Source organism: Scomber japonicus, chromosome 12 (assembly GCF_027409825.1).
Source record: "Scomber japonicus isolate fScoJap1 chromosome 12, fScoJap1.pri, whole genome shotgun sequence".
Taxonomy (NCBI): Eukaryota; Metazoa; Chordata; class Actinopteri; order Scombriformes; family Scombridae; genus Scomber; species Scomber japonicus.
The window spans coordinates 17,075,477-17,103,412 of record NC_070589.1 but is presented as its reverse complement, the minus strand read 5'-3'; the positions used below and the strand labels follow the sequence as shown (position 1 = coordinate 17,103,412).

The window sequence follows — 27,936 nt, the reverse complement described above, 5'->3', positions numbered from 1 at the left end:
TTAAACTAAAGTAACTATGTATGTCAGTTCACCAGTAATGTATGTAGTGTGTGTGTGTGTGTGTGTGTGTGTGTGTGTGTGTGTGTGTGTGTGTGTGTGTGTGTGTGTGTGTGTGTGTGTGTGTGTGAGAATGTGTATAAATGTAAGATGAAACAAGAATATAAATAACCAAAGCTCAAACAAACTCAGCAACTCAAACAGGAGAGAGAGAGAGTAAATGCTCAGAGCCCTATTTATAAAGGAGCATTCACACCAATCCATGTGTTGACCCTCTCTCATGATGAGCCACTTCCCAGATCCCAGACAACCAATCAGAATTTAGGTCAGAGGCCATGAGGCCATCACAATTGCGAAAGTTTCTGATGTGTTTAAAATAATAAATACAGCCCATGTGGACACATATTGCTTAGTTCAGTAAAGGATACATTTAATTCATTTGTAGCTATTTGTCACTTCTCTCTTCGCAGCACTTTTGAACTGGTTTTCTGTCATTAATAACCTTGAGCTCCTTTTGGTACAATTTTGTGTTTGATATTACTACAGTTCACATGGCTCCTCGTCAGATTTTGTGTGAAATCTTGGTAGCAAACCAGGAATCATTAAGCGTTAACATCAGAGGTTTGAAACTACACCCATATATGTGAAGCTTGGTTCAGTGGTGCCAGGTTTCCATGAGAGTTGTTGGATTTACTGGGCTCTTTGGGTTTGTTAGATCAAGAAGGTGAATGGTTTTTGGGACACTGATCCTCCCTTCACTGGGTTTATGGTGATCCACTTTCTGCTTTGAGGTTCTGCCAGATGGTGTGAACGCTACAAGGTGTTGCACTCAGTAACTCTCATATGAGATGTTATTCACTACCTTCAATGTGTTACGATTTGCGTCTATACAGTGATGTGTGTCTGTGTATGTTACCTTTTTTCTTGTTTGTGTACAAAGCAAGCTTGTGTGTGAACAACACATTAGCAACGTGTGCACTCTTGGGTCCAGGAATCATATCCCATATCACAAAGAATAAAGTCTGGCCCTGTATACAACCAGCTTTATTTCACATCCCTCAGGAGTCACATAATCTGTTTTGCCAGCCCACCTACCTCCTAATAACCCCAGGTGTTTTCTGTCTCTTGTTCTCTCACTGAATTGGTGATGCAGATATTGGGCTACCAGGGGCAATATAAGGAAGGATGTAGGCTGCATCATGCACTTGATGGAGGGGATGGAGTAAGAGTCAGTATCATCTACAACAACAGGTAAGATTGTTTCTTTATTATACATCACCGCCACACTCTTTTGCACTTTTGATAAAACCATACTCATTTACTGTAGTTGTTGATTCTTTTAAAGTCAACAGTACAATATAGACCTTTTCCTAATGTGCTGCTCCCTCATCAGTCTCCTCTCTTGCAGATCATGTCATTAACTCGCCTGCTCCTCTTGACAACTGTCCTCATGGTCCTGATGGCCACGTTGACCTCCAGTGCCCGAACCACACGCTGGCCCAAAACTCAGAGCACCAAGAAGCCCCCTAGAGCTGGTGGCAGCGGTGGAGGTGGGCGGACCACAACCACAACCCCATCACCTTCCAGCAGCCTGCCCACAGAAGAGACAACTGAGGTTATGATGGATGCTTACACTCTGTCCCCTACAGACAGCACCACATACCCCAATGATATTTACTCCACTGAATTCCACACCGATGCCATAGCGCCCCCTGGGAGCAACCATGGAAACTATACCCTTGACTACAATGAATGCTTCTTCAACTTTTGCGAGTGCTGTCCACCACAGAGAGGTCCCATAGGGCCCATGGGGGAGAAAGGCCCTATCGGACTGCAAGGAGAGAGGGGCCCTCCAGGTAAGACTCCGTAATTGTTTTTAGGAGAATTACCTTCAAGGGGCCAAAATTGTGCTTCTTTTTGCTCTCTGTTTTGCAGGGTATCCAGGAGAGAAGGGAGACATGGGGCTCAGAGGACCGCCAGGCCCAGCAGGACTACCTGGAGCCAATGGACTCAATGGCGACATAGGTACAGCAGGGTTTAACAGCAGGAGAGATTTTGATTGTCTCTCTGTATCTCTCTCTCTATTGCTCTCTCCTTTTTTGCCAAATGCTTCTTTTTGTAAGTTCTTTGTGGATGTCATTTTCTACGCTTTATTTATCAAAACAACCACAGGTGATAAAGGTGGTCAAGGACCTGTGGGTCCACCTGGTGCACCTGGGATTCCTGGAAAAACAGGAGAAAAAGGTATGTAGAACCTCAGCAGAAATTGTATTAGATCGCCTCTTTTAATCATACTGGATCAGATTAGCCTAAAATATGTGTAAATGCTCCCTATTAATTTATACATCACTGTTTGAAAATCAAAAAGCATTTTTAAAACATCCTTCAATGTGAATATAATTAGTCCTTTCCACAAACTGTAGGTGACCCAGGCCCCAGAGGAGAAAAAGGTGAACGTGGCTTCAACGGTTTGAAAGGGGACCCAGGAGAAAGAGGAGAGCCTGGCCTGAATGGTACTAAGGGCAGCACTGGGCGAGAGGGGCCTATGGGTCCCCCAGGAGTTGGTGGGACAAAGGGTCAGAAAGGTGAACAGGGACTTACAGGCGAGTGTTTAACAGGTGAGAAAGGTGATGTGGGTGTGCGTGGGCCACCTGGACCAAGAGGGGAGATGGGCCCTGCAGGAATGAATGGAACTGATGGTGCAAAGGGACAAAGAGGGGAGCTGGGGCCTCCTGGAGGGAAGGGGGATACTGGGGCCAGAGGGCCCCCTGGACCTCTTGGTCCAAGGGGCATAGCAGGGTTGAGAGGGGAAAGGGGAGTTAAAGGAGGACGAGGGCCTCGGGGCCCTAAAGGCCCTCCAGGTGAGAGTGTAGAACAGGTTCGCTCTGCCTTCAGTGTGGGCTTGTTCCCCAGCAGGTCCTTCCCTCCACCGGGCGTTCCTGTGAAGTTTGATAAGGTGTTTTACAACGGGGAGGGGCACTGGGACCCAGCTCTCAACAAGTTCAACGTCACCCACCCTGGGGTCTACTTATTCACTTACCACATCACTGTGCGCAACCGGCCTGTGCGTGCTGCCCTGGTGGTGAATGGGATGAGAAAGCTGCGGACACGGGACTCGCTGTACGGCCAGGACATCGATCAAGCTTCCAACCTCGTACTGATGCAGCTGAACGACGGCGATCAAGTTTGGCTGGAAACTCTGAGAGACTGGAATGGTGTTTACTCCAGCAGTGAGGATGACAGCACTTTCTCTGGCTTCCTGCTCTACCCAGACTCAAAGAGCAAATCTACAAATATGGAAAACATGTAAACCTGTGGCTGCAGCCTTTGACCTTAAATGAGCTCTGATTTTAACTTCTTGTAGAATCTGCATAACCTTCAGCCCGTTACACTGCTCTGTCAAATGGATGTGATTCAGCAAAGTACTGCTGCTTTGTTATCTGCTTGCTGCTTTTGCACTAATCACGCCAAATGCTTTGCTTAGCCTGCTGTACTTGGCAATGGATGAGGCTTGGTAAAACTGCTGTATGCAACACTTCAGTTCTTTGTAACACAGCATTAAAAATGTCTATGCTTGAAATGAATGACCTTTGATTTTTATTTATTGGGAAAAGGGACCAGAAGCTAATTTATAAGCCATTAGTCTTTTCAATGAGGAAAGATCAGCTGTGTGTCACTGAGGCCAGTTCACATTTAGAAACAATGTAAGTGAATAATTGCATTTGGATTCCACTAGAGGGCGTACGGTGTTCAGGTTTGTAAAGAAGCACTCTTCAATGCAGATATTAGTACTGAGAAAGCAATAAAAGGGCTGCAGACAAAGAATGACGATGTGATGTTTCAAGCAACAATATTTGGAATAAATTAGATTTTCTGAAAGAAACCATAAGAACCCAAACAAGACTCAACATGTGCTTGTCTACTGCAAGCGGATAATTCAGATACCATTTAAAGCCTTAAGATCATTCTGGTTATTTCTTAATTTTGGATTTTACCCCACTTTATTACTAGCTCTGTAAGGCATTTTTGTAGATAAGAGATACAAAAAACAGTGACATTCGTGTTTTTTATCCTAATTCCTAAATCAGTTTTTTAAAAAGAAAACAGTGGTGAAGGTAAAACAAATCCAAAGGGACACTGCAGACTGATATGTGTTTAAAAAGCTACATCCAGGATCTGATATGAGGAAATAATAATGCCTCATTGACATAACAGACCCATAACAACAGATTAGCTGCCCTAGCACAGAGCAGGGTGGATTACCCTCTGCAGTATAGAGAAACCAATGCACCATAAATTATCATGTGGTGTACCCACACTGTACAATAAAAAATGGCATTGACTTTTATAAATGCTATATCTCATTAAGCTCTAAACAGTCAAGACCTCTCATCAGATTAAAATTGATAATAACCCACTACATAACAGCAATCTATCTAGAAGACAAATTGCATTTGTTATTTTACTTCACTGAGAGGCACTCAGAGCCTTTATGTTGTGATGTATTGGTTACAGAGAGCGAGAGAGATTGTATTGAATCTTTAAGGCTTTCAATTTTAAATGCACCATTAAAATGCATTTAGTATATTTCATTGCTCATATTCAGAGGTTTTCATGTTGACTTATGATTGAAAAATGTCAATTTAGGATCAAAATCTAATATTTACAAGAACATTTACTAGAAACATTTAATCCTTAAAAGACAGAATGGTCTTTGCCTAACTTTGCCTGAAATCTTCAGTAATTTTATAAACATGTTTAATCACTTACAATCCATATTATATCTTAAATAAAATACAATAAAATCTTGTAAGAAAGATTTTGATACTGCTTATGTAAATATTGTCTAGTTTTGTTTTTAGAAGAAAGGCATCACAGGTTTGGTTTAGCAGGTTTGAGTAGCTTGGAGCATTTAAGAGTTTTTCTGCATTATAATGTCTCCTTTTCTTCTCTCTTTACTTTTTTCCCCCCACACTGAAAAATGTAATATCCTGGGTTTATAATTGTATTGTAGGTTAGTTGCATATTTGGTTCATAAAAGATATTTGTCTGATAAAAGGAGCAGAAGAAAGAATCACCATTCAGCCCACATGTTACCATTTTTAGGAATACATTTCCCTCTGTAATAACCTACTGTTTTTGTCATTATCTCTAGCTCTGTAGCAGGGGATACCTTCACCCGCTTAAGCTTGGACTTTTATATCATAATACTTTCAGTTTGATATTATGTCTCAAATATCTTACAGTTAGAATATTAAATACCACTGCAGCAAATCCCCACATGTTGAGAACGTCATTATCTGTTATTGATGATCATATAATAGAGTTGTTTGCATGTGTGCATATTTCATACATTTTTTATACAAAACTTTCAAATTTTTTTTATTTATTTCCTGTTTCCTGAGGGACACACATAAAACAGAATTTATGCTTATCCAAAATTCATAAGAAGTAAATCAATTATTACATTATTACATTAAATAATAATATGACATTATAAACACTAAATTGCCACAATATTTCTAACCATGTCCCAATTAACACCATGAAAGGCAAGCTGCATTTGTGCTTGTTTGTGTCCTTTCATTAACAATGATCAAAAAGCAGGTGCTTTTTTTCCGCTTCACAATCCGACACATGAGCTCATACCATGTATACCAGTAAATTCAAAAGTCAAAAGCTGAGCACTGAACAATGATTGTAATTGTAGTTAGTTTTGCTTGGAATTAAAGATAACATTTTGGAATCAGGTAGATAGTGAGTTTAGGTGGCATTTCTGTGACTTTGCCAGGTCAAATAAGGAAGTGATGACACTTATAAAAGCGTCATGTACTGTGAATAAATTAGTCATTTATCACAAATAATTACATTGCTGACTTACTGTCAGTGTCGATCTTTGCTTTGGAGATTAGAATTCAGGCATTTCTTACAGTTAACAAAACAATGTTCACAAATTGATTGATTCATAAATATTGATGGTGGTATTGATCAGATCATGACTGGAAGGATTTTATTTTCCTGTAACTAAAGTTTCCCTCGGCTGAAGAGTCTTTATTATTTGGGGAAATTTTATTTCTACATTAATTGAAAGTTAACTTTAACTAAGGGCAAATGCATTGTTTTACAAAGAAACAAAAACATGACACTGAAACATGTTAGCATGTTAGAGAGAAAAAACTGAGAATACCATCTCCATCTATTGGTGAAGGACATACAGTTACCTCAAATTTCCAGAATAAAATGCTATTGCTGGTGGTGGTGGTGGTGGTGGTGGTGGTGGTGTGTGTGTGTGTGTGTGTGTGTGTGTGTGTGTGTGTGTGTGTGTGTGTGTGTGTGTGTGTGTGTGTGTGTGTGTGTTTGTGTGTGTGTGTGTGTGTGTGTGTGTTTGTTAAAATGTTATTCTGCTTGTTTGTTTATAGGCCTATCTGTGGATGCGTGTGTGTATGTGTGTGCATTTATGTATTTTCTACTACTCTGTGTGAAAATATAAATAACTACCTTGGCGGTGTGTGCAGTGTAATCTGTTCCCAGCAGGCTGAATTCCCACTGAGAGAAAGACAGTATATTGTTCCTGCAGCACCACAGATAACAACTCATTAGCATACTGAATCATTTGGCTGCAAGAGCCACTCTGCCACCCATCTGCACTGAGCTGATAAACACACACATGCCAGCTCTCTCTCTCTCTCTCTCTCTCTCTCTCTCTCTCTCTCTCTCTCTCTCTCTCTATCTCTCTCGCTCTCTCTTTCTCTCTCACACACACACACACACACACACGCAGAACCATGCAGAGCACACACATACACAAGCTAGCTCACACAAACACACAGACACAAACATGCACAAGCCTCTTCTCGTTCCCTCCCTTTCAATCCCTCATATACACTCCCTGTATCCCTCTCTTTTTGTGAGTCTGTGTCTTTTTGGAGAGTCGAGAACACTGAAGCAGGTAAATGTTTGGCAGGCATTAACCCAGAGAGCCCCTCAGTGGAGTCCCAGCACAGCCAGAGCAGAGCACAGGAGAGGTCTCCAAACACCTGGTTGTCTCTGATGCTCTCTGGAAGCAATTATAGTTTTTAGAAATGCCTAAGTATTGCTGCTGTTATTGTAGTAGTGGTACTAGTGTCAAAGTCTGTTGTGTAAAGTTATGGAATATAGGAAAGAAGACTTCAAAACATTTAAGCTGCAAAGTTACCGCTGTGGTGCTAATTCCTTATTGCAGTACATCCTGGGTTTATGAACACTACTTTTCGATCGCAAAAGTAAATAACTTGCGGGTGGTGGGAGTCTCGATCGGAATGGCTGTTTCACAAAGTGTGCAGACACAACAGCAGGCAAACGAGTGCAGCGGAGGCTGTCAAAACCACTTTCACAATGGCAGGATATCCTGTAGGTCACAGAGCCACGTTAACCTCTACAGGAAGTTGTCACTTGTTGGGAGGAAGTGAGGATTCCAGCATCCATTGAGGAGGTTTCATAGGATGGTTGTGGTTTTAACTATACACTCTGTATAGATAAGATGGCAAACAGTTGCATGGTATGCCTCTAGGGATTACTCAATTAGATTACGCAATCATGAATAAGAGTGTAAAATGTATAAAATGAGTCATTTATGATGCAATGTGACACAGAAATGTGTATGATAAAGGAGATTAACTGAATTGAACAAGACCCACAACATGCTTGAGTGAGATCAAATACAAGGCTTTTCCTCTGCGTGTTTTATTCAGGGGTTTTGTATAAAATTCGTCAATTTAACATTGGATATATTTATAGATACAGCTATCATACAACAAATATGTCATTACCAAACGTACAATGTCCCTTAACTGCAATTCATAAAATACCATAGTTACCAAAGGTACCAATATAGGCTACTAAGTCCTGCTAAAAAAGCAGAATAACCAACAACAGTGAGCAATACTTAACTCTTCAGAAAACTGCTGGTGTTGTTATGATATTAACACTGTGGTGCATGTGCGTGCGTGCGTGTGCCTCAATTAATGTCTCTATATTTGTGTGTGTGTGTGCGTGTATGTGTGTGTGTCTGTGTGTGTGTGTGTGTGTGTGTGTGTGAAATTTAGTAATGAAGGGATTTATTTGTGTACCTTACTAAACTACAACTGCATTACAGTTAAAAAAAACACTGAAACAGACATTCATATCAAAAGGACTGCGTGAGTCATTTACATGGTTTTCATATGACCCACATTTTGTACACTTTAAGAATCACTGCATGTCTTGTACCTCCACAGCAAATTCAAATAATTAAATTCATCTTCAGGCAGTGAAATTGTTTAACTGTCTGTTGCCATATTTGGTGTCATTTTCTCATCACCAAATTGTAACAGAAGTAAAAGGTACCACATTTGATGTACTACGTTCAGCTGTTTGCTTTTACATTTTGTTTCTTTCATTTCTTCTCTGATTTCTTCTTGTTTCCTGTCTCCTAAAAGACCATTTTGCTAGTGAACCCGTCAACAAACACACTACGGTACATCTTAAACCACATTACTTGAACTTGAGTCACTGTTATTACATTGTGCAGTGAAAATATAATGCTATTTACAATACATAACTGTGTGGGTACAATTAGCGTCCAGTCTGTTTATTTATGGCCTCCAACTGAGGCAAACTTACTTTTGTGTCATTACTCTAACACATCAATTTGTTGGGGCATAAATCTCCAGGTTTCCCGGCTATTCTGGCTACACCTTGTAACCAAAAGTATCATCACTGAAGCATTGGTCAAAACTTCAATATTAAATGGTTGTCATTTGATTGTTTCTTTTGTTTGGTTTTGTTTTGTTCTGCTTTGATTGCTAGTTCTTTTTTTTTTAGGTTTTTCCTTTTTATGTATTTATTTATTTTAGAATATCCAGTCTTTGGACTTTCAAAACACGGAAAGTTATGATCCGCAGGTCAGTCAAAGACATGAGACATGCAGAATTTACAAGTCTTTTGTTGGATCAAATTCAGTCGATCACCAATCAAACCAAGCAATTCATCAGTGCTGTCTCAGATGTGATGTGGAGACAGGTACTTATGATCCATGTCAGACAACACTATTTCACTACACAAGTCTTGATTCTGCTTCCTATACCAATGTCTCAATGCTAACGAGGTCCTGAGCATATCCCATCCCTTCCTTAGTCCCTCTCATTGTTCTCTTTCAGTCTCATCAGGTGTTGTGTCCATGGTCTATTGGCAGAGCATCATCGGCGACTGGAGCCATCTAATGGGCGTCCATTGCGCCTCAGATCCCTAGCAGCTAGATGGAGCGGAGGCCCACGTGAAGCCGGTAGAGTCCTTGGAGTTGGAGGTGAGTCCTGGTCCTCCATAAAGCTCTCAGGACTGCCCTCAGCATCGCCATCAGGCAGGCTTCCACAGCTGGAGCCTGGGGACATTGTCTCCAGAAGATCGTCCCTGGCTAAGCCCACCACTGTGTCTTGATGTGGTCCACCCTGAGGGCCCCCCTCATGGACCCCTACCAGCAGCCCAGTTTCCCCATCAGTTGTGTTGCCAACATTCCTTCCTCCATCCTGGTCCTCCAGCAGGTTCGAGAGGAAGCTGATGTACTTCATAGCGAGCCGCAGGATTTCGTTCTTGCTCAGCTTCTTGTCCGGAGGGTGAGTGGGGATGAGTTTACGGAGCTCTGCAAACGCTCCATTTACATTCTGCTGCCGCCAACGTTCACGGCTGTTCGTGAAGATACGACGTACAATCTTTGGCTGGCCAGCTAGCAGAAGAGCAGGGAGGAGAAGAGACAGACACAGAGAGTGTGAGAAGAGAAGTGATTGATAGACGGCAGTAACACAACTAACATGAGATGCAGAGCTGAAACAGATAATGCAGGTAAAGGCAGTATAAGCGCATAAATAAAGGATGGAAGAAGATAGTTAATCAATAAAGATGTTTGGAAGAAATTCGGAAGTGGAAGAAGCAGGAAAACAGATTCAGAGCTTTTAAGAGGAATTTGCTTGAAGGAAAATGAAACGAACTCAACCGTTTCTGTCTAACGAAACTACAACATTGTCCTTCGTACAATCCTGGATTTTTAGATAATGGAGAGAAGCTATAAAGACTTGCAGAGTATATACACTGTACTACTGTATATAGAACAAAACCAGATGAAAGGCTGGTTTGGCATGCCAAACCCCAGGAAAGGGTTTTAGAGAGACTGTGCACTTTGAGTTTAATATTCTATGTGCTTTTTATTTATTTAGGTATGAAATATAAAATGCCCCACTGCAGGTAGTCACATCCTCCCACCCCCCAACAATGGTGTCTTCCAGGCTTTTGTTGCCCTTGGAACACACCCAGTCTATCTTAATCCTTCAGCCCACTCTGCAGTAAAACCTTGGCATGGAGGCAGCAGCACCCCCATCCTCCAACCCTGTATATGGCAGTGAGTGGGCAGCGGTGGAAAGGATCCGCCTGAAAAGCACTTACTTTAAAGGCACCCAGGTACATGTACTGTATCTGACATTCAGATTAGACGCATTCATTTGTGCCATGAATTATGGGTTAAACACTTAATATGATGAATTTCGCTTTTGCGAGGCATCTTCTGCAGCACTCAGATTAGGTACAGATCCATGACAGTGGATGAATGACAATGGAGATGAGGAGGGAACGTATAGGGGACTAATTGGCAGAGGGAGGACACAGCAGAAGTGCGTCTTACCATACTTATAAAGATCTAAAATGCGCCTACCCTCGTCGAGTTCAACCTCATAAGGCGCAGGGCGGCGCTTTACCCTGTTGCTTGGGTACATGCTGTACTGCTCCGACTCCCCTCCGAGACTACAACAACAAAAAGCAAACAAAAGGTGTACAGGTACATGAGAAGACATCAGATCAGCATACTGAACATAATTTCCTCCAGTGTGTTTCACCCTTTACACCCCGACTCCTTGCACACCAGGATAACACACACACATGCTAAATAATGGTAACATGCAAACTTATCATCACTGCACTTTGAGCATCCTTTCACCCTATACAGTACCATATATCTGCAGGCCATAATAAGGCAAAATCTAAAAGCCATTAAACTTTCTGTGGTTGATATTCACAATGATAAAATGAATAAAATGAGACCTGCATTCATAAAACTATATTTTTGTCTTGCTGTCTCCACCTTTACCTGTTGATGGCGGCGAGAGGCTGCGCCAGGTTGTAGAGCATCGCCCGGGCCGGGACAGGAAACGCGTTTGGGCTCAGCTGGACCATTCGAGCGTCGTCTCGTTGCGGCGGAGGCAGAGGCAGCGGTGGAGGTCTGCGAAGTTCTGTGATCGGCACCAAATGGCTTTCAGTCCTCTGCTCTACCGCTTTTATAGCGTCCCTCCTGGAGAGCTCGATCACCGGCACTTCCCTTTTCAGGTCAAGGGCGTTGTGAGAGGCAGTTTCCTTGGCAACGCCGTTGATGATGACGCTGATGCTGGTCCCGTTGCTGGAGTTCTGCAGCGGAACGTCATCCGTCTCCACAGCCCCCTTGAAGCTCCCTCCCCTCTCCTCCTCCCCTCCCACCTTTCTCCTCGGCTCCTCGTCCTCCTTGCATCCGTTCTGTCTGGAGATGATGGAGGAGTCCTCCCGCTTTCCAGGACCGGACTCCGCATCGGGACTTCCAGGACAAAGCTCCGGCTGCCGTTTTTCCATCATTTTTACAGGCTACCGTCACCACTCGCTTGAGTCCACTATGTCCTAAACAAGATTTCCTTCGATTAATTTATAGCTTCAAATATTATTATAACAGATAAAACCACGAATTTGCTGCCCATGCAAGCATAGAAAGATAACAATACATTATTTCTGTTATTAATATACAGAATATTGTTATAATTCTATTATCAATGACTATGGCTGGCATTACATTTCCAAATAGTATCAAAAATATTAATTGCTGACTAGATTTTTCGTTTTCTTGATTAATAGGCTGTATGTTTTCAAAGATATTTTACAAAGATAAAAAGATCAAATGCAGCTTTTTTCCACAAAGGAGGATAATGCTTTACATGTTTTTGTAAATTTTGATGGTTTGAAATCTTTACTTTAAGTTGAACTACTTGGACATAATGTAAAGGCTTTTGTACACTCCAATTGTTGTTGTTGTGCTAGTGTTATTTTTCAAACGTTATCATTTAAAGAGTTTTAACTTGTGGTGCATGCATTTGAACCTTTTATCTAACGCTGGGCCTTCAGCACATTTTAAAGTGAATGTCTTCATGCATGTTCACATATTTGAGCCGTTTGCACTCATTTGATTGATTTTAAAAGCTAATGTTGGCTGCTGTTTATTCACAGGTAAAATCATCATCTGTAATGAAGCTATATGGAAAGATTACAGTTGCCAAAACCACGAAGATGTGGTGTATTCTTCGTCGAAATAATAACCCCTCCTTTCTGCCCTCAGCAAATCCAGAAATAACCTCTCGAAAGCTTAAAAAATACGCAGATCTGATCATTTTCATAATCACAAATGTAAGAGCTGCTTGAGTATTTTTGAGCCCATTTTACAGTGGTGTATAGGCCATAATGCTGTTGTTGTTAAAGCCGAACATCAAAAGGTTATCATATTGAATACACCACACCAGAGGTTTTTTTTGGTGTTTGCTCGGTTATTAATCAGGTAATTATGCTCGGAATATTATTACAAACGAACATCAGACAATAAAAAAGCGCACTTATTTTCTGGGAATTCTCCAACAGGCCTCGCATCCGTTATTACATCCCGTACAGCCATCGGAGCGGACAATAGCAGAAAATATTGGTCAAATATTTCGCACTTAACGCCAATAAAAAATGTAGACGATCTAGCAGTTCAATTACAGCCATTTCGGAACAACGAATATGGTGGTTTAAATAAAGAGATGTCATTTCTGCACTTACCGATCCTCCCGTGTTGTTGATGTTACTGTGTAAGTGGAGCCATTTTGTGAGTGGGTCATCCATGTCTGAGGTTTTTTTTCTTTTTTTTCTCTGCCAGTTGTGGAGCAGTGTGTGTGTGTGTGTGTGTGTGTGTGTATGTGTGTGTAGCTGAGTTATTCCTCGCTGCATCCAGTGCGCTCCCTCAGTGAGGGGAGCGGAACACAGGCCGCAATGTGGCCGAGCGAGATAAGCGCACGGCAGCGGCCTCTTCATTCCCGATAAGCCCCTAAACCCATTATTTATGAAATGATTCATTATTATTTGGCTGTCGTGGACTATATAGGCTTGTGGAGGGCAAAGCATTAAAAAAAGCAAACAGGCACAGCGCCTGTAACAACGTGAGGTAGTATAAGCTACAGTAGCCTGAGCTATAGTTGAGGTGTTTTAATTTTTTTGATGAAAGAAACAAAAGCTCAGGTTAAGCTTTTGACCTATTTATATTTTCAATAAAAGGGTTTTCGCTAAGCCCATTTATCCTGAAATAAGATAACTGGTAATAGCAGAACGTCGACTAGCTTTTTTTTTTTTTTTTTTTTTTTCCTAAAAAGAGTAACAACATATCCATTAATCCATATCCATTACTGCGCCTTGAGCCTGGATGTGCTACTGATAGCAATAGATTTGCTAAAATGATGCCACTCTAATTATGATAAGGATGTCTTAATTGAATGGGGAACAATTATTTATTGATATAAATAAATGCATCGATAGATTAATAAATAAATGGGCCATTGCGTGTCATTGTTTGTGTTGGGGGCCACGGACGGCGGTTCCCGGGGTCCGTGGGGAGTCATGGCTGGAGTAGATAAAAGCGCATCGGTTTCTGGTCGCATCAGATAAATGAGCAGCAGCATCAACGGTGACACGCTATCAGAGCACATTCAGAACAGCCTACATGGGAGCAGGTACATCCTAATAACGGATTTTTCACACGGCTTTCTCTTCCTTTTTTTAGTCAAATAATAGGCTATACATTTAAATAAGCAAATAGGCCTAAATTTAGTCAAACACACCCGTGAAGTGGAGATCACATGTTGGATAATTGAATATAAAGACACAGTAGATAGATCAAAACTTTGAAACGTGTTTTAAAAAATAGCAACAACACAATCCCCCCCACTGACCCACCCACCCCAGTAAAAAAGAGAGGGGTACCACAATCAATCACGACCTTTAAACAGGCCTGTTGAAGCACAGTCACGACCATCATCCTACATCCTGCTTAACAGCATAGCCTGACATAATCCCTTTAAACTTTTGTGTAAGCACCTTCTAATGAAATTAGATTGTGCCAAGATTTGTGTGTGTGTGTGTGTGTGTGATGGTGGGTTAAGAGGGGTGGTCCAAATTAGACCTATATACCCATTAGTTTCATAAGCTATAGTTTTAACACAATAATTCGTCAATGGGACAACACTCTTATACTATTTATATGTAAATGCATTTGACTGGATGTAAAATAATGTGATATAATGGGATATACCTTTTGGAGATGTTTAACCATTTATGTGACTTAAATGTGCATAATTTGTTAATGTCACCATCAAGAATAAAATGTTTGACAAAATAAATAATCTTTATTTCAATCTCATAGAGGAATAGGCAATACAGCACATGACTGGAAATAAGAAAACATTATTTCTTTTTTTGTTCAAATATTTTTGATCCAGTGGAAGATGCCTTTTTTCTGCTTTTAGACATGAATTATTATTGTGCTTGTGCTAGCTCCTAGTCTGAGGGTCTTGTGAGCAAAGATAAAGTTTGTGGCACACCCTTACCAAATGAAATAATCAAACAAAACTGTTGAGGACATACAAAACTAACACTGAACAGTATGATGTCTCACTCACTAGTTACAACACAGAGTGTTGTACTATCAAAAAGCAATAAATAAATAAATACATAAATAGAGAAATGAAAATCGCAATTAGAATCACATAAAAAAAGGATTGTTTTAAAACATCTTTTACATATTTTTGGATGTTACAAATACTTAAATCAAAATGCAGGCTAAAGTAGTCCCTTACTAATTAAATGTGTCAGCTTTTAATTTTGATTTGGAGAAATTTTAGGAGTGGGATTAAAAAATATGCTACATTGAATGACAATGACAATGAAACACAAATTCATGCTCAAAAACAAGTCATGCTGGGTTTTAATCAGTATCACTGGTGTCACTTTTGAATTAAAACCACAAGATTCTTTAGTCCAGCTTCTAACTATTCCACTCTAGTGCATTTGTTTGGTTTTACATTTTTTATTTGGTTATTTCATCCCTTGCAGTACCATATTGTTCAGGTTTGCATTAATGTAAAATGGATCTCTAACCCTGTTGTTACATGTAGCCATTTTGCTACATGATACTGCAATGGAATATATACTGACTATCTATTATACTTTATAGTCCATCAGCAGAGTTTGTAGTGGCCCATTATAATCCGAGGGCTGCAGGAGAAATGGCTGTGTGCCATGCCTGTCTTCCCAGTCACCGCTGGTTGCGTCGGGCCCGCATTATCCGAAGAGAAGCAATGCTCTCCCGTGTCATGAGCCGTGTCACATGCTCCAGACTGAGTCCTGCCACTGCCTCTCCATTTACTTGCAGAATTTCATCACCAATACCCAGAAGACCTGCGTAAGGGCCTTCGCCACTACCATCACCCACTTTCTCAACATATACACCTGTGGATGGGTGGATAGTGAAAGAAAAGAGTGAGGAAGTAGAATTTGGGAAGTGGTGGAAAACAGGTGGGAGCAGAAAAGGGAGATAGGATGTATTTGAGTTTAGTGAATCATACAACATACAGTAAATGGAAAAAAACTGTTACCAGTATAATAAACACAAATAGCTTCCGCCAGAAGTATCTTTACACGTTTTACAAATAATATGAACCTGAGAACCAGAGTTTTAATTGTTCCTGTAATTTGACACAGTCGATGATGTTTATGTTTGTTTACCGATTCTTATCGTAATGACCCAAAGGTACATTTATATCTGAACTATTACATTGTATTGTCTATCTATTTCTATTTTCGAGATGAACAGCGTACCATTGACAAACACCCTGAATTTAGCTGAGGTAATAAATAACCACAATCATTAATAAAAAAGTGCACAACCAAGCCCTACATTAAAGACAGAAGTTACAATACGAATTTGGATTAGATAAAGCTACCTGTGTCAGGTCGACCTTTGCCCCTTGAGATGACGAAACCGAAAGGACCATTTGGGGGTCTAATGAGCTCCAGGAGGAGGGTCCCATCAGGAAAAGCCTGAGTGACCCGGCCCACTGGACGCACCATTCTGGAGGCAAGTATGTCTTCACTCAGGGCCCTGTGAAGCTCCAGCTGAGGGCTATCAGGGCTGTAATAGCAAAAATGTAGTTATTTCAGTAAAGATATTTACTTGGATCTCTGTATCTCTGTATTTTCTTTGAAACCTACCTAAGTGCCAGGCCATACGGTATCTGCACTTCTCCCAGTATTGTTGTACGTTCTGTTCTCCTCTCCAAACTCTGAACAGAGGAGGCTTTGCGCAGTTGGGCCAGTGGCAGCACCTAGTGGCAAATAATGGCATTGTAACAAACTGTATTTGATATGGCCAGAATTCACCATGTCACCTTTCGGCAGAGAGTTGTTTATATCTGTTTAGGGTGGGTGCCACAGAAAGTGGAGGGAAACACAGACAACCTGGAAAACATTATTTATGCTCCCAATGTCAGGCAGGAAGGTTGGTAATACTTCAAAGCCTTGGTTGGTCCACTGTGACAAATAAGTAGTCAAAGGTACTTCAAAGAGTCAACAGGGAGTTTACAGACATGCACCCCATCTTTTTGAGGTGAAAATAAAATCACACCAGCAAGCCTTGAACATGGCAGGAAACATCTATATTGCTCACCGTGTGCAGGGTCTGCAGAGAAGGTGTCCTCTGTATGGTGGGCTGTGGTCTGCGTGTGGGGCTTGGGGAAGCAGAGCTGGCTCGGGGTGCAGTGGGGATACTCAGCTGTTCCATACTGCTGGAGCGTCCTCCTTTCACTAGTCTACCAACACTGTTCAGACCAATAGAGGAAAAGAAGCGACGCAGGAAGAGCTTTGGCCGTCCATCCTTTCTGTAAAGGAGAGGTTAAAGGTATTTTACAATACAGTAATATCAACTCAAACAGTAATGTAGGCCTGTTTGCAACACAAACTAAACTAAACTACACTAAACTAACTAAACTAAACTAAACTAAACTACTTGTCAATACAATTGTTACTGAACTGATGCAAAGAGTAAAGGATTATCATTCTGCTCATTCTTTCAATTTCCAGAAGAGGGCAGGATTGTCTTAGTATTCACAAAATCTTTTTGAGCAATAGCATCCTGTGGATTGTAGGTCAGGTTTTTAATCTCCTAACTGCTAGCACTGGCACACTCAAGTAGTTTTGGGAACAGCGCTGGTGGGGGCAAGGGATTTATTGTCTAAGCTATGACAAGAGCATTGTTATCTTGGCTTACCTGGACCCATCAGAGTTTTCCTCCCATATGGCCTCAGCTTTCAGATGCTCTGCTCTCAACAGCTCGGCTCTAAGATCCTCAGCCCGAGACATGGCCAGGCTGCGCAGAGCGGGACGACACTCCAAACCAGGACCAACATCTCCACTCAGACCTGCTGAAAGTAAACAGTTTTCTGTCTGGGTGCCTATGAATCATTCTATACAATCTGCAAGATTTTAAAAGTGACCGTGTGAATACCATTAAAATATTTCAGCCACAATATCCTTATCTTTTACAAAAGTACATTTCTCTACCAAATCTCCACTTTTCCACAAGCAACTAATTAAATGTTGTCTAATTTAAAAATTACTTTTACACAATACTGTAGTTAAGTATAGTATTTACTTGAGAAGCATAAAGCAACACAAAATGATACTTCCAGTTCTCTGCATTTTAATTTTTATTCCACTACATTCCACATGTCTAACTGCTATATTAACTAGATTCACATCAATCATCTTCAACACTAAAATGCTGATTACATTTGAATCCATCAATACAATGATATAACGACTAATGCAATATAACACTGAAAGGATGTGCTTACTTTTGATGCACATTGCTGGTAATACCTCTGTACCTTTACTAAAGAAAACTTTTGAATACAGGACTTGAAACATACATTTACACTGTTGTATTACTATTTTTACTAAAGTAAAGAATCTGACTGGTTCTCCTCTGCTTTTCCAGATTAATAAATCCTTTCACAGTGTCACTCCATAGTATACAAACAGCTGAAAAAAAGGTCCTCAACTCTATATTATCTTCCACAGGAACTGAAATCAATGTATAGCTCTGTCATCCCCACTGACCACTCACCTGCTCCATCTGGAGTGACATCCCAGAGTTCAGCAGCTGGAAGATCTGTGGTGAGCCGAGCTGGTGAGTACCTCAGAGTGGAGGGCCTGATACAGGGCACTGAGCTGGTCACTGCAAGTGTCCCTTGGGTTAAAGACACTGGGGATTCCCTTCTCGTCTCTGGTGAGTCCAAGAGGGCTGAATGCTGAGATGAGCCTTCACCTCCCTGGTTTGAGGTAACCTGGAACTGCACTGTGGACTGACCAACAGCAGAGCGATTCCTTGAGCTTGACTTCAGAGCTGACTTTATAGGAAGAGAAGGGGGAGGCGATTCCCTTATTCCACCAGATGCCTCTAGCAAATGTGGTTCCAGAGTGATGGGGCTGCCAGGGGCAAAGGAAACGGCTCTGCTTAAATTGACTCTGTTCCTTGGATTGGAGTTACGCCGCTGAGCCCATGACGGACCATAAGGACCATTGCCGGATTCCAGCCTGCTTTCTCCTTTCCTGCTCCTTCTCCTAAGTTTTCCAAATCCTGAAGATTTCCATCCTGTACTACTCTCTTTATTTTCCCCCAGCACATAAGCTCCAGCAAAAGTGACAGTCAGAGGAGCTTTAGGACGAGTACTCATTTCTGGTTTGTTTGGAGGCACCCAGCGAGGAACTGGTTTTCCCCGTGTGTCCTCTGCATTGCCTGCCTGCTGTGGCTCAATATTCTGTAGATCTGACATTGATGAGGCTAGTTGAGGTTCCCTGACTACAGAGCCACATGACTCACATTTCTTCACCAGCACTATTATCTCTTTAATCACTGTTGTGGTTTCACCACTGACAGCCACATCTTCTTGCTTCTGTGTAGGAGGTGTGGAGACACTTTTACTTTTACTCCTTTCTGAACCACTACTGCTTGAATCTGTGTTACTTTCCTTACTCTTGGACTTCATTCCAGGTCTGCCACGCTGTCTCACCCTGTCTAAGTATCGAGACTCTGCTTCTTTCTCTGATTCATCCTCGAATCGTACCCGTGTGGGCGAACAACCATACCGTCTGGATCGACAACCTTGATCACTGGGGGAAGTGTCTCGGTCGTCTTGGTTGGGGACAAGGAGGGGACCAGATACTGTTTGAACTGCAAGATCTTCTTTGGTTTGAACAACTTTCGGTACTGATGCTGGACTGGGAGACTCAACTTGCTGCTTTTTACTGAAAGAAAGAGAGTGAATGCATATTACAGACATTCAGTAGACTATATAATTTGTCTTACTCTTATGTTGAACTCAGTTTATATGGCAGCATCCTATGAGGATGAGCCAAAACTAAAGCAAAAGTGAACATGAAAATTGAATCTCAAAATTTAAAGATCAAAACTTTGCCTTATACATTTTTGGGAGATTGCAATATTCTTTGTAAGGAATAACGATAGAATAAACCAAAGACAAGGTCAATTGTAATCACAAATAGAGTATACAGTATACAGTCTCTACAGATAGTCTAACAGGTGTGTTGTGCAGTCAAGATTGTAAATACTCCCAATTCTACATTCTAAGTGAATGCTTCATTCTGATATAACAGGATTTCATTAACAACACTGTGTGACGTATATGCGATTACATAAACAGAATAACACCAAACATTTCATTGACACTGTCAGCTCTGTGTTTGTTAGTACAAATCATAGTCAGGTTACAAAGCTGCAACTTATTTTCAGTTATGCAACATTAGCTTTGCCAAAACCAAGTGCAAGACAGGGACATAAACCAGAGAGAAAGATAATGAAGTCACTAGGGTAATAAACCAAGGGATAAAACAGACACTGGAGACAAAAGTATAGATTTTTTTCCCAGAAACAAAGCAATTTTCAGAAAGACAACTAACTGTGAAGTAAATGAAACTCATCACAACATGTCTTCATGTACAGGTATGCAAAACTGCATGAACACAATGAACTCATTTTGTGCTTTTTCTGTTTACTGAACTTTGTACAAAGTCACCTGGTAAATAAAAAGCATTTGTGGTATTATTTTTGAAAGCTTCCTTGCACAGTACTGTAAGTAGGTGTGATCAACTTACACTGTCATTCTCTGATCTGAATGGGAGCGTCTACTGGGGCGATCGCCTTTAACATGACTGGAGCGAGCCTTGAGCCGTGCTCGCTCCAGGAGACGCTTGGCTTGCTCATGTCTTGGGCTCAGAGGAAGGTCATCATTGATAACAAGAAGAGACCTGAATGTCAACAGAGACAGACAGATGCAAATTAGGACCTAAAGACATCATCTAAGTTATGAAGCTAACATAGAAGTGAATGTAAGCAAATATGCAGTTTGAATTTTGAGTTAATGAGGTATGTAAATGAGTAATGTTATGGACATATCCAGCAAAAGCATATTCTCCACAGATTGACTTAACATAGAATGAATCAAGCTGTGTCTTCCTAAGCTGTATTATGTAATATCAGACAGATAGAATGGGGCGTGGTACTGGCGGTGAGCAGCAGAGAGACACGTCATCCATCCATCTCTCCTTATGCCCAGCAGCTAAGCTGCTCTGCATTGTGCTTCATCGTCTGTACTTGTCTTTATCCCCTGGCCCTGCGATAAAGATAGCATGATACACTAGCCATGTGGATTATCCTTGTAATGGAGTGAGTGTGATTCATTTTCCGCTGTGTGTCAAGAGGAAAACATGTAGTGATTCAATAGATTACAGTTTGTCATGTCAATGTTTTATCCCTACACTTACAAGTATGGTCTAATTAGCAGTCTGTTTAAATATCTCAAGATACCATTATCATGCTGCTGGCAAATCCTAGTTTAAATGTTGTATGATAGCGGTCACCCATGTCCTGTACCAGGTTTGCATTGTATGTTTTTTTGTTGTTGAAGTTGAAGTCAAAAGCCAATGTTGCTGTTGTTGTTTATATGAATTACTGTTTTTATAGTTCAGTTCCAAAAAATATTCAAATGTTTGGTTTGACTTTTTGTGTTTATTTCAAGCATTACTGCTTCAAAAATGTTTTGTCTGATGTCTCAATTACACTGTGGTTTTATGACTGAAATTGTATATTTCTTTACAAGCATATTCTATGTAATGCCTGCATTACTTCTTGAAAAAATATTGTATTCCTGTTGTCACAATGATTATGTTTCTCACACAGCTGTTTGGCACTCAAAGAAAAGTGATACAAGTGGATCTGTGAGAGTGGAATTTATGCAGCTGGGATATACATAGTGCACAGGAGTTGTATGTCACCAACTGCTCACCTCAAATAGGGTTCAAGTTCCTGGGCAAGAATGGTTGAATCTGAGTCGTCCAAAACCCCAGGGGCACCTGACATGAAACAGAGGGGGGAAATTAAAATCTGGAAATGTTAGATGGTGTGATTGTGGCAACACTGACATTACATTTTGTAGTTTAGCCATATTGACACTATGATTAGTGCTACAAAGTGTTCTATTTATAAAAACATGGTGTTGTTCCAGCCTCTGTTTATGTTTACATTTAATCTGCAGGTGTAAAGTATTTAAATCCTATACAGTGTTCATTTCTTATTTAGTGTCTTAGTGTTTGTTGTATGCAAACATGGCAGCCAAGGGAGCTATCAGCCATAATGTGACCTGCAGGGACATGACTGACCCTTGATGTCACGCAAAACACAGAAGTTATGCAATCAGTGAGGGGCAGACATCCCAGAGGGACGAGGAGGGTAAAAAAAATCACCCGATCATCACGGATTTATCCGCACATTTTGCATTTACCCTCTATCGTTTATTGACACACTCAAACACACACAGAAAACATAGACAGTATTACACATACGTAGCATGGGAAAATACATAAACTGTCACCTGACATGCATACGAAGACATCCATTAGCATACAGACAGAGATATAAAAGCATGGACACTACCCCCACTGCTGCACGGACTGCTAATAATAGCAACATCCTCATGCACATCTGCACATCTGACATCTGCTCAACACTGGGAATCTGCCAGGTTACATACTGCATTTCTATACAGCATCAGACAGACAAAGGATTGTTCAAGTCACAGAATTTGAATAAAATGTTGTGTTTAGAATGTTGTCAGGAAAATATGCAAATGTAACTTTCATCTGAATATTCTGTCTCCACTATTAAGCTAAAGTAGATCCCCTGAGCTGTTAAACTGCTAAAGTTAAAAATATACAGTGGTAGCAAAAGTAATCCAACACTGCACAAGGAAGCTGCTGATATGATAACCAAAGAGCCATGACTGAGCCACTTCTTTAAATAGAAAAGACACAAGCCTTCATTCATATTTTATGATGGCTTGTTGTCTGAGTTATGTCAGTATATGCTATCTGTTTTTGCTTGTTTGTTGAGCAGAGTCAGTCATTGTACAAAAGCCCTGTGGAAGTTAGGAGTCAGAGGTTTTACAACAGTTTGTCAGACATGTAATACATTCCATTCATCAACAAACTAAAAATAAAACCACCTCAAAATGGGAGGAGGGATCTTATCTGTGAGTCGTAGTCATAGGTTGAAATCTCAAAACCACACTTAAAACTTTTTCCATGTGCTTCTACTCAGTTTTCAAATAGATAGTTGTTTTTAAGTGGGCCATTGAATAGATGCAGTATCCTTCAGGATGCTTACCTGTATAATCCACTCTGTTTGTTGCATCTCCATGCTGACTGGTGCTTTCTTCACCACTTTGCTCTCTCTCCTCCCTGCAGTTTTGTTGTCTTTCCCTCAACTTTGCGTAAGCCTTCTGCTTCACCCTCAGTTTCTCATCCGCCAAGAGCCCCCCACTTTGTGAAGATGTGCTCTCCCAGCTGTCTGAACTGCACAGCCCTTTGCCAGTGTCATTCATGTCTGTCTCCCTCTGCTCATACCTGTCCAGGTAGCACTCCACGCTATCCGAGTGCTTGAATTCTGAGGATGCATCACTATCATCCAAAGCACTTTCCACAGTGCTTCTGGTACCTGCCTCTGCGGCAGGCTTTGACTTCTTCTGAGGCTCTGCTGGTGTTTCTGTCTGAGTATAATCCTTTGAAGGTAAAGTGGAGGATGTGTTTGGGCCAACACCATTCAGAAGCAATGTTTCTGGGCGAGCTACTCTCCAGAAGCCCTTTGGAGGTGCCCAGCGTCTGGTTGTTTTGGTTAATGTGGAGGAAGATGTTGTAGTAGCCAAGGAGGAGAGCGCAGGTAGTGGAGGAAGAGGGGATGGGCCGTCCTTTCTACTGCTCGAGTTATCAGAGAGAAGGCTCTCCAGACTGGTGCTCTCTCCAAGCACACAAGGCTGACCTGTCAGACAACTGACTGGAGCCTCATTTCTTTCAGACTTCTCTTCTTCACTTTCCGACGCCTCTTGAAACACCTGCTGCCCTTGTGCTTTAGCTGGAGGGCTGTGAATCTGCAACCTGACTTGCACCTCTACCTCCTCCTCATCATCGCTACTGCTCAAGTTCTTCACAGCACCTGATCGCCAGGAGGTTGCAGGCAGAGGTACAGCACCCTTTCCTATGGGCCTCTCTCTGAGAAAGACTTCAGGTGAAATCTGCCCCGCTGGACTGCTTAACAGCACCTCTGCATCCAATCTCTCTCTTTCCTTCTCTCTGTCTCTCCCTCTTGTTCTTCTCTGTGTGATCGATCTCACCTTGGTCTGTAGTGCGTGCACAGCTGAACTCTGAGGAGGGGGAAATGAGGTGCCCAAAGAGGATGAGGTGCCCAAAGAGGATGCTGGGAAAACAGGTTCAGGAACAGGGCCAGTAATGAGCCCCCAGTTAATGGGAAGCCCAGGAGGTAAAGGGGCACTGGATTTTGCTTTGATATCATCCACCACCTTCTCTTCCTCCATTGGCTAGTAATGCACAGTAAAGTCCAGACAGGTCCTATTAATAAAAAGAGCACAGTTGAACTGTTTTTTATCCACAAGCAAATTCATCTCTCTTACATTGATCTATTTGTTGTACAACTCCGTTACCGGCTACTTTCCATCTGATCTGCCTGGTGAAGAGATATGTAATGTGGATTCAGTCACGTTGCCTTATCCACTGATTACTTTGCAGTGCACAGGATAATCCTTAGAATGAGAATAAGCAACTGCTGCCTGCAACTGAGCCCCTACACCGACAAACACTATTTCATGCCCCCCCCCCCCCAACAATAAAACAACAACATTAAACAACAACAACAATAGACACAATAGAAACAAAACTTCCTCTCTAAATCAGTCACATATTCAATAAAAAAAATGAGTAAACATGATTAATTATTCAGCCATAGGAAATTGAAATATCTCAAAATGATGTTTCATATTTAGTAGATTATTATGCACAATACCTTGCACAAGGCCAATTAAGAAATATAAATATGAACAAAGTAGCTTCACACATCCAACACATCCACTTCAGCCAAATGTAGTTAAATGAATAGACTAACACGCAAAATAAAAGGTGTACCTGGATTTTTTTGTGAAGATGGTGCCCTTTAAAATACAATCCCAGCGCTGACCATCGTGAGAAAGTTGTCATAAATATTGACGCAGCCGCACCAGTTTAAGTTACCGTTCATGCAACCTGCGCCAGCCGTCAATATTTTGCATTGCGCATTCCCGGGTCGGTCGTCAAGCACATAGACGGAACAACTTTTCCTTCCGGATAAAAAAGGAAACACGAGCTTCCTCAATGATTTTCCAGACCCTAATGTTGTGCTCCTCCTTCCACTCACTGTCTACACAGCTCCCGGTTTAGGCAGTTTCAGGCGAGCCAGAGCGGTCTCTCAATGATGACTGGTCCGGTAATCCCTTCAGAAATCAGTGGGATTAGACAAAAATGGAATACAAAAATGCCTGCTTTAATTCCGCCCTTGCCTCGCGAACCAGCCGCCGAGAGAGGCTCTCTGTTGCGTAAGTACATAGCACACATAACGACTCCCACCACAAAATAATAAACCAATGGAATTTTTTTTTAACTAAAAGGGATGATGTTTAAACCCTAAATGAGATACCCCAAATTTCCCCTAATTCCTGTTTTTGTTTGGTGGTTCATGATGAGAAAAAAAACTTTGTGTTTCCGAGAATATAGGCCTAATTTACCAATGATTCTTATTTCCCAATAAACCTGATCCCTCAGTCCGAGCTCTCTCTCTCTCTCTCTCTCTCTGACACGCGCGCGCACGTGCACCCGTGCACAATCAGATTAATTGGGACAATGCTCTGCCAGTTGTCACAGTCTCCAGATGTGATCATATTCTGGCAGATGCTGCTCAGTTTTGCTCTGTAGCTGCACGTGCAGTCCCATGTCAGTAGAGGGCGCCCTTAACACACACATACACACAACTTGTCCAGCTAGCTGTAACCGGCTAGCGAGGTTGTTGTCGAGTTGACACCCTCCCCAAACCTCGGCAGCAGCTAAGCTGCACAGTCGACATGGCAAGGAAATATCGCAACATTTTCCTAAAGAAAGATGAAAATCTTCCAAGTCTTTTGGAATGAGTGAGTAGTAATGATAATAATTATATATTATGTCCTGATTGAAACCAACAGTACAAGTTGCATATTTTATTTTAGTTACATCAATGACGCATAGATATGGTTAGTTGTTGCTAACACGAAAGGTAGCTGGCTAACAAGCTAACTGCTACTACGGGGAGGAGTGGGGTTTGTTCGCTAGCCTGTTAGCTTTCTGTGCTCAGTATTTGTCTTAACTGCTTCTCAAAATGTGACCAAAACACAGCTCCGCTATCATTCTGAACACCTCATTGACATAGTAGTGTAGTAGATTAGTGTTTCTTCTAAAAAAATATAAATATTTTTTCACGCCATTAGTGTTTCTTGGTAGTTTCGGCTGCTAGTGTTACATAATCTCGCTGTAGCAAGTCAAATGGCTTCACTTTTCAGTGTCACTGTGGTTTCGTCTCTAGCTAGCTATCATTTCCTTAACTAATACACGACGTAGGTATGCTCTTTTCAGTGTAATTAATTCACAAGTACAGCTACGTGCAAGATAACGAGCGTGTTATGACCAAACAGTAATGGTTGCGATCACTGAGTGAGTGTTTTTTAACCAAACTACGTTTGCTTGTTAGCCACTCTAGCAAACTAGCCACCCATAGCCTAGCTACTATTAGCTAGCTAACGCAACGCCTCATATTGGATGGCTAAAATGTGAATATATATGTCGAACAAAACAAGTCTAGATGATTACAGCCATCGTAAACAAATTGACCCAAAAATAAAACGAGTGCTTGTAGCGTAATATTACACCAACTCCTTTAGCTTCATATCCAGTTAGATAGCGCAGAGGGATTTGGCTGTTAGCCTCCTCAGGACCCTTTGTCCATAGTCATAGCGGTAACCAGCTCCTCTAAGTAGGCCACACAGTAGTTGTTTTGATCCTTCTTGGTCGCTTGTTTCCCCTGTATCTTAAATATGTGCTGTGTCACCTCTGATTTCGTTATTCCTTAATGTGTTATGTTTTATGATATATCATCACATACTTGCGCTTCGTTAATGGAAACAGGCTTTCAATAATCACGTTTTGAAATTGACTTCATGATTAGTTAAGTATTGATGGTCCACCCAAGAATCATCCTGTGACATGTCACTGCCTTTGAAGCATTTTTAAATAGCAGATGTACTTATGCAAAGCAGAAGTACATTTTGCTTATTTTAATTTGCTTGGATATTATTAGAGTACCATTGAGTGTTATATGTTACATTTTGAATTGTGTGTAAAATTGTTCAAAATTGGTGAATGTTTTCTCAATTGAAACTCTTTCTCTTTTACAGTATTCATCACGCGATGTGATCCAAAATCCACAATGTGTGAGGACATTTAAGAACGATTGAGTTCGGAAGAAAAAAAATCTTGATTCCAGTGGAATCTTCCATATATTATATATTATTATTATATTTTTTTTCTGTGTTAAACTTAACATACATTTACACACACTCGTCCCATCAACATATAACCATGCCAGTGCAAGCACCACAATGGACAGAGTTCCTGCTGTGCCCAATCTGCACACAGACATTTGAGGAGACTGTTCGCCGACCCATCAGTTTGGGCTGTGGACATACTGTCTGCAAGATGTGCCTGAACAAGTTGCACCGTAAGGCCTGTCCCTTTGACCAGACAGCCATCAGCACAGACATCGAGCAGCTACCTGTTAACACAGCCCTGTTGCAGCTGGTGGGAGGCCAGGTAAGACATGTGTGTTTGTGTGTTTGTTTGGATGTCTTGTTGTTGTTTTTTTAACATAAATCCCAGTTGCCAACATTAATACAGAGGTTGTGTTGATGATATGCCGTAGCAAAGAGTAACGGTTAATGGATGTGTTTTGTTATTGAGTAGTGGAACACTAAGCTACCATTATACCATTAAGCTACCAGTCCTATCTTGACGGTATGATCATTTCTGTAAGTACTGTTTATGGATTGTACTAGAGTGTACAGGGCAATTATAAGATACATGTAGCTTGGAGATTCCTCCATGAGTCACACTTCAGTGATTGAGCAATTACTTAATTTAATTCTATTGGTTTAATGAGTGCTGGCACAATCAGTAAAGTTGTATTTCTCTGAGGAAGTGTTTGACCAACAGGGTGAGGCACAGCTAATGGTGTTTTGGCTTTGTTGGCCAAGTTTCCAGGTGTATTGTACAATAATGGATAACGTCACTGTATCCACAATT

General features: G+C 41.2%; 3 protein-coding genes across 4 annotated transcripts in view; 2 read left to right on the top strand and 1 right to left on the bottom strand.

Annotated features, from left to right (window-relative positions):
* The first annotated feature begins 1,399 nt into the window (after positions 1–1,399).
* On the top strand, positions 1,400–3,307 carry LOC128369054 (inner ear-specific collagen-like). Its single transcript, XM_053330011.1, has 4 exons — positions 1,400–1,853; positions 1,933–2,022; positions 2,170–2,241; positions 2,421–3,307. Exons 1-4 carry the CDS (start codon positions 1,409–1,411, stop codon positions 3,305–3,307), a joined length of 1,494 nt encoding a protein of 497 aa, XP_053185986.1. The 5' UTR covers positions 1,400–1,408.
* A 5,587-nt stretch (positions 3,308–8,894) lies between these two features.
* On the bottom strand, positions 8,895–13,020 carry tal1 (T-cell acute lymphocytic leukemia 1). 2 transcript variants are annotated; one of them, XM_053330013.1, is made up of 4 exons: positions 12,889–13,020; positions 11,147–11,703; positions 10,685–10,803; positions 8,895–9,736 (listed from the first exon to the last, which is right to left on the bottom strand). In XM_053330013.1, exons 2-4 carry the CDS (start codon positions 11,659–11,661, stop codon positions 9,213–9,215), a joined length of 1,158 nt encoding a protein of 385 aa, XP_053185988.1. In that variant the 5' UTR covers positions 11,662–11,703; positions 12,889–13,020; the 3' UTR covers positions 8,895–9,212. The 2 variants fall into 2 exon arrangements, with proteins under 2 accessions (XP_053185988.1, XP_053185989.1); XM_053330014.1 differs by having other exon boundaries at positions 10,715–10,803.
* Positions 13,021–25,641: 12,621 nt separating this feature from the next.
* rc3h1b (ring finger and CCCH-type domains 1b) overlaps positions 25,642–27,936 on the top strand; it is a 251,292-nt gene continuing 248,997 nt past the window's right edge. Inside the window, exons 1-2 of the mRNA XM_053330006.1 lie at positions 25,642–25,736; positions 27,033–27,447. Of these exons, the coding sequence (XP_053185981.1) occupies positions 27,217–27,447 (231 nt within the window). The 5' untranslated portion in view covers positions 25,642–25,736; positions 27,033–27,216. The remainder of the gene's footprint in view (positions 25,737–27,032; positions 27,448–27,936) is intronic.